At 50.0% G+C, this 7331-nt stretch overlaps 1 protein-coding gene across 1 annotated transcript; it reads left to right on the top strand.

Annotated features, from left to right (window-relative positions):
- Positions 1-271: 271 nt before the first annotated feature.
- On the top strand, positions 272-5499 carry LOC120841587. Its single transcript, XM_042286315.1, has 2 exons — positions 272-314; positions 4583-5499. Exons 1-2 carry the CDS (start codon positions 272-274, stop codon positions 5497-5499), a joined length of 960 nt encoding a protein of 319 aa, XP_042142249.1.
- The last annotated feature ends 1832 nt before the right edge of the window (positions 5500-7331 follow it).

Genomic DNA, 7331 nt, shown 5'->3' with positions numbered 1-7331 from the left:
ATAAATTGTTCCACTATTATAAATTATACGTATAACACGTATAATTTATAATAGTGTAAACATCTCGTCAAAATGGCAAAGAACAAATTTAGCTAAGTAAAAATTTAACAAAAACGATAACTGGGTTTTTCCACCTACGGCGCTGCTCTGCTAACCAACGTTACTAGATTTTCTTCAGTTCCCAAACTACGGAGCTCCGCCTGATGCCTATCTGTTGTGCTCCGCTTAGGGGCGCGCGCGACGGAGTTTGCCCGGCAAAGCGCCAAACCCCATGGCCGACCCCGCATGGCAAAACGTGAAATACGTTGCGAGCAGTGAGCGGCGGTGTTTCAGTTTGGTTACGTTGGTGCTCGTAGCTGCGTGTGTTTCGTTTGCGCATCGTGCTGCATGCATGAACCATGCCACGCTCTTTCGTGCCACGGTGTAAAAGCGAGTACGATTCTGTGCGATCTGCAGGAGAGAAGAGATTTTTTTCAGGCCACCCACCCTATTGAAAAATCCGGCAAAATCTTCCAGTGACATTCGGTGGAAACGGGTTAATTTCCACCCACTTTCACCAGAAACCAGGGTCGTTTACCAGTTTTTTTGGTGGAAATATTACTGGCTGCCACTTTCAGTAACCAGATTTCGCTGGACCTTTTACCGGAGCCACTTACGGTTAAAATCGGTCAAAAACTTCCCTTAACATTCGGCGGAAACGGGTTAATTTCCACTCATTTTCACCAGAAACCAGCATAGCCACTTTCGCTGGAAGTTATACCAGAACCACTTTCGATTACCCGCCGCTGGAATCCTACCGGAAGCCACTCTCGCTTGCCGGACACCGAACATCACTGGAAGCCCACGCAAGGGGAACGGCCAAAGTCAAGGAAGCCAAGAAGAGCAGGGGGACTGTGCTTGTAATGGCGGCCGCCAATGCAGTGGCATTCTCGTGAGTGCGTGTTTTGCTCGAAACGACGTTGCAATTCTGGAAGAAGTGCGTCCAGCGAACTGTTTTGACGATCCAAAAAGGGGGGCAGCGATCACCGGCAGCTTGATATTTGCGACAGGCAAAAGTCTGGGCCTGAGCAGATACGAGACCATTTGAGCGGAATTCTCGTGAGTGCGAGTTTTAGCTCGGGACGACGTTGCAATCCTTAAGAAGTGCGTGCAGTGAACTGTTTTGACGATCCAAAAAGGAGGGCACTTTCACCCCTTTTCATTCGAAACCAGTTTACCAATCTTTGGTAGATTATTGGCCAGCAAACAGATATCACTGGAATGCCGCCGGCAGCCCCTTTCGTATACCATGCAGTCGACCCGGTTTTCCTAGAAATCTTACCCAAAACGGGTGACTCGCTTCCATGTTTACCGACCTTCACTCGAAGCCGACGCGAGTGGAGGGGGAAGCCGCGACGAGCCGGCGACTGGGTGTGTACTTATGGTGCCTCGCACCAAGGACGAGTCCCCACGCACCCTCTCTCCCTTACATTGGGTTCGTGGGGCAAATGCAAGAGGGTCGTTCTGCTGACTTATTTTCTTTTTCTTTTTTCTTTGAAGACAACCGGTTTCTTTCTCCGTCAAGGAGCAACGGCCGGTCAGAACTGAGCGCTCAGTCTACCCTATTGAAAAATATTTTTTTTACCGGAATGTCATTTCCAGTAAAGGTTTACTTTTACTGGATTATGCAACTGTTTTCACTTCCAGCAAAGCCATAGTTTACCGGATTGTCGCCGGATTTTTTATTGGAACGTCACCAATTGTTTTACTGGAATGTCACCGGATTTTTACCAAGATGGCACCGGATATTTGACCAGAATGTCACCGGATTCTGACCGGAAGATAATTCCAGTAAAAATCTATTTTACTGGTATATGGGACTCTTTTCACTTCCAGTAAAGCCAGAATTTACCAGAAGATCGCCAAATTGACCGGAATCAACTGTGTTTTTTCTTTCTTTTTTGGACGTCAATTAACGGAAGGCACTTAAGAGGAAGCCTGTGAACCGTGGTTGGTTATGTTTACCAGATGGTGTATGATTCGGTAACAATTAAAGTGGTTAGTCAATATAGACCTAGAGGTTCTATGTATTTATTTAACAGGGTCGATACCAGTGAAACAATTTGCACAGCTGTAGACAAAAGCAATCAGAACAAATAGGAACAACCAAGTTCTTTGCCGCAAAATATATCTTTCAAGGTACTCACAATGCCGCTGGGTAAATTCCTAGACGCATGGTAGTTCAACTAATAAAACCGCGCAGGTGCACCACACGGACACACACACGTATACTGTCAGCAGCACATTTAGCGAAAACCACGGACGCGCGGAGCGAATATCCGCCGCCGTTGAGAAATCCCGGGCACACTCACGATGTCGTCTCTGATGCCGTGGCCGCGGGTGCACCAGGCGTCAGTAGAACGCTTAGCGAAAACCACGATCGCGCGGACCGAATATCCGCCGCCGTTGAGAAATCCCGGGCACACTCACGATGTCGTCCCTGATGCCGTCGCCGCGGGTGCACCAGGCGTCAGTAGCACGCTTAGCGAAAACCACGATCGCGCGGACCGAATATCCGCCGCCGTTGAGAAATCCCGGGCACACTCACGATGTCGTCCCTGATGCCGTGGCCGCGGGTGCACCAGGCGTCAGTAGAACGCTTAGCGAAAACCACGATCGCGCGGACCGAATATCCGCCGCCGTTGAGAAATCCCGGGCACACTCACGATGTCGTCCCTGATGCCGTCACCGCGGGTGCACCAGGCGTCAGTAGCACGCTTAGCGAAAACCACGAACGCGCGGAAGGAACATCCGCCGCCGTTGAGAAATCCCGGGCACACTCACGATGTCGTCCCTGATGCCGTCGCCACGGGTGCACCAGGCGTCAGCACCGCGTTTAGCGAAAGCCACGATCGCGCGGAACGAACATCCGCTGCCGTTGAGAAATCTCGGGCACACTCAAGATGTCGTCCCTGATGCCGTGGCCGCGGGTGCACCAGGCGTCAGTAGGGAGTTTTAGTAGATCGTTCCGATACCTCCGATAGAACTGATAACGATACTATGCATGCACAAGGGAGGCGGCCGCGAAGTATCGGGATATCGTTATAGGAGTCATGGGAACGATCTACTAAAACTCTCTATTATAACGCTTAGCGAAAACCACGATCGCGCGGACCGAATATCCGCCGCCGTTGAGAAATCCCGGGCACACTCACGATGTCGTCCCTGATGCCGTCACCGCGGGTGCACCAGGCGTCAGTAGCACGCTTAGCGAAAACCACGAACGCGCGGAAGGAACATCCGCCGCCGTTGAGAAATCCCGGGCACACTCACGATGTCGTCCCTGATGCCGTCGCCACGGGTGCACCAGGCGTCAGCACCGCGTTTAGCGAAAGCCACGATCGCGCGGAACGAACATCCGCTGCCGTTGAGAAATCTCGGGCACACTCAAGATGTCGTCCCTGATGCCGTGGCCGCGGGTGCACCAGGCGTCAGTAGGGAGTTTTAGTAGATCGTTCCGATACCTCCGATAGAACTGATAACGATACTATGCATGCACAAGGGAGGCGGCCGCGAAGTATCGGGATATCGTTATAGGAGTCATGGGAACGATCTACTAAAACTCTCTATTATAACGCTTAGCGAAAACCACGATCGCGCGGACCGAATATCCGCCGCCGTTGAGAAATCCCGGGCACACTCACGATGTCGTCCCTGATGCCGTCACCGCGGGTGCACCAGGCGTCAGTAGCACGCTTAGCGAAAACCACGAACGCGCGGAAGGAACATCCGCCGCCGTTGAGAAATCCCGGGCACACTCACGATGTCGTCCCTGATGCCGTCGCCACGGGTGCACCAGGCGTCAGCACCGCGTTTAGCGAAAGCCACGATCGCGCGGAACGAACATCCGCTGCCGTTGAGAAATCTCGGGCACACTCAAGATGTCGTCCCTGATGCCGTGGCCGCGGGTGCACCAGGCGTCAGTAGGGAGTTTTAGTAGATCGTTCCGATACCTCCGATAGAACTGATAACGATACTATGCATGCACAAGGGAGGCGGCCGCGAAGTATCGGGATATCGTTATAGGAGTCATGGGAACGATCTACTAAAACTCTCTATTATAACGCTTAGCGAAAACCACGATCGCGCGGACCGAATATCCGCCGCCGTTGAGAAATCCCGGGCACACTCACGATGTCGTCCCTGATGCCGTCGCCGCGGGTGCACCAGGCGTGAGTAGCACGCTTAGCGAAAACCACGAACGCGCGAAAGGAACATCCGCCGCCGTTGAGAAATCCCGGGCACACTCACGATGTCGTCCCTGATGCCGTCCCCGCGGGTGCACCAGGCGTCAGTAGCACGGTTAGCGTAAACCACGATCGCGCGAAAAGAACATCAGCCGACGTTGAGAAATCTTGGGCACGTCTTTTTCGCTCGCTGGATGCTTCTGAAGACGGACGGACAAGGAGGCGTAAGAAACAGGTCACTGAAAAATATATTCTTTTCACCTACACACCCTGCTGCTTTCGAAGATACAGGTCGCAACACATGGAACGCGAAGCCTATAGCGACGCTGAACGCCTTGAACACTGGACGCCCGCAGTACCAAGGCTGGAAACAAAGTTTTCGAGCTCGTTTTCTGTTTGCGATCTTCACTTCCACGATGATGACATCTTGAAGGTGTTCGAGTTCAACGTTTGTGGTGATGTGGTAGCGATACCGTGCGACAAATGGGCACTGAAGCAAGACGCCGTGCCTCACCAGTTCCCGAGTTGTCCTAAGTATCTTTTTAAACCGACACGGAAACGCAAAGCACCTACTCGCAGATTGTACCCGGCAAAAAGCAAGCGCCGAAAAGAACAAGGTGAGCGGTCGATTGCAGCAGTTCAAGGCGAGTCGAATGCTGTACTTGTTAGTGTGGAGGACACATTGAAGACCGCTGGAGAGGCTCATCGATCAAACAAAGCTAGCTCGAGCAATGAGATTCAGGCTAGGCTACTGGAAATGACATTTCCATGTGTTACTCCTGACCAAATGAGTGATGAGCACAGCTACTTCAGAGGTTCACCAAACAACAGTGTTGCGTATTACCTATCTGGGTATGTTGGTCACAAAGTGAGCAAGCGCACAGAGTGCGAGTTGTGCCTGCATGACATTAGTTCAGCAACCCCTGTCGTCGGTTCTGACGCGTACTTGACCATGTATCGGAGCTTCAAGGAAGGCAGCCTGAGGCACCCCAGCATCAAGAGCCTACACTTCGTGAGAGTTCTATATGAATCAGTTTCACTTTCTCTTGATGAGGAAGGTATCTGTGGGTGCTTGTTTTGGAAGGTCCTGGACGAGCTGGATAAGAGCAGTCTAACGCGGCTGGGTTGTAATCAGCACAAGCCCACGTTCATGTGCCAAGTGTTGTCTTTGTTTATTGTCACGCGGAGGCATTTTTACGCGAGGGATGTCAATCGTCGCCTTCAAATTCTCGAGAAAGTCTCCATCGCCGGCAGAAAAGCTCGTCTATTATAAAACCGTGTTCAACAATTGCATTCCAACGGAGAGTTGAAAACAAGTTCTCAAGCGACTTCAAGTTCTCAAGCGACTTAAAAGTAGGTACTTAAAGTTCATCACGTTTAGGTAGGGCTCCTGAACCTGTAGAGCAGATGTCGTAGAAAGGATAATGCCTCTCAGGATGGGTTTCCACACTGGCTTCTCCGAGCTTTCAATAGAAATAGCTTGAAACAGGTTTATGATGCTCGTCAAAAAAGCAACTGCCTCGTCATACTTAACTGAGTCAAATGTGCTCAAGCCAGCTTTGTAGTTCGAGATGTCATGAGGCGAAACCATTTGAAAATAGTTTCAAGAAACCATGCCGTTGTAAGAGTTTCCCTGTCCAAAATCTGCCGTTCCACCAGTAGGCGCAAGGCAGCAGCAATGTCGTTGTTGAGGAGGGAGAATGCGAAACTCACCTTCATTTCCTCGAAATGTCCAGGGTCCACTGGAGACTGTTTTAAATGCACAGCTATCTTGAGCTCTGAGGTGAAGTCGAGTTCAACCAGTTGTTTTGCGTATTCAATTGCACCCCGTTTGTGGCAACATGTTGTTTTTAAAAACATCGTCCGGGAGGTAGATAGCCTGACCTTTCGTGAGGTAATTGCGGAGGTTTTTCAAGAGGTGTGGTACTTCCGCCATAAAAAAAGCTGCCTGAAAGCGTCGCAGGGATGAGGGCAGGATACCCTGTGAAGTCCAGGCCTACTGACGGTGATAGAAAACTCCTTTCAGACGCCCAGGTTATTTCCTCCCACGGCCGTCACTATGACCTCGACTCTCACGCCATTTTTTCTACGGTTTGGAGAATGTCCACAACGAGCTCTTTGGCCTTTTTCGTGCTACAGAAATGTCCTGTGATCTGCAACGCAATAGTCTGCTTCTAACAAGTAGACTGGCCTTCCAAAATACAGACCAAGCCTTGCGTGGCACGGCACTGATGAGGAATGGTCCCGTCAGATAGGGCAAGCGTTGGCCTTCCAAGGACTGTGCCGCTGGAGGCGTCGTAAACAAGGCTGGCGGTCAGTTGCATCTCGTCGATCATGAGTGTAGCATACCGCTCCTTGGGGTCATCATGCTGATCTGTTAAAAAAAGCTTCGTGATGCACTTGCTCACTTCAGTGAAGGCAAAGGGTTCCAAAGAGAAAATCTTCCTTGCGAAACCTTGCTTTGCTTCGATTGATATATTACTCTTTCTGAGAAAATATGCAACTAAACCCTAGCAAATGCAAATGAATGCGGGTTTCACGGCAAAACCATGCAGCATATACATTGACCGCCATTCAATCTGAATCTGTAAACTTGTACCATTATCCTGGTGTTACTATATCATCGACTTCGACGTGGAAACCGTATAGACATAATAATCGCCAATGCTAAAATATATAGACACTTGTAACCGGGTACGACCGAGATAGACAAGACCGGTTTTTCAGCCTCTTATGGCGTCTTAGGACCAGCTCCGCAGCATCGCATCCGGTCCCAAGACGTCGCAAGAGGCTTAAAAACCGGTCTTTGTCCCTCTCGGTCACACTTGGTTACAAGTATATAAACGATCCTTTGGGATATGTATGACGGAACTTCAAGACGGCCTTAATTAAGTTAAAACTCTTTTATAACACCTTTTCTATGATTTAAATTAAAGTGTGCAGCCTCCATTTGAGGTCTTAACCACGCCATTCTAAATGAAGCTCTTGAACTAGTTCAAAATAATGCCGTTCGTTTTATTCTGTCTAATTATAATCAAACAGCCAGATAATCATCGAAGTCTATTTTGTTCTTACGCTGTTTGTCAAAGCGTAGCAAGTTTCTTT

Source organism: Ixodes scapularis, unplaced genomic scaffold (assembly GCF_016920785.2).
Source record: "Ixodes scapularis isolate PalLabHiFi unplaced genomic scaffold, ASM1692078v2 PGA_scaffold7__128_contigs__length_106722199, whole genome shotgun sequence".
In the NCBI taxonomy this organism is placed as follows: Eukaryota; Metazoa; Arthropoda; class Arachnida; order Ixodida; family Ixodidae; genus Ixodes; species Ixodes scapularis.
The sequence above is the reverse complement of the archived record's forward strand: the minus strand, read 5'-3'. Positions and strand labels throughout refer to the sequence as shown.

What these genes read in the sequence shown, in the direction of transcription:
- LOC120841587 (XM_042286315.1), top strand. Translation starts at nt 272, where the DNA reads ATGGCCGACCCCGCATGGCAAAACGTGAAATACGTTGCGAGCA. An exon ending in CGTGAAATACGTTGCGAGCA is followed by an intron (nt 315 to 4,582) that starts GTGAGCGGCGGT and finishes GGACGCCCGCAG; the next exon opens with TACCAAGGCTGGAAACAAAG.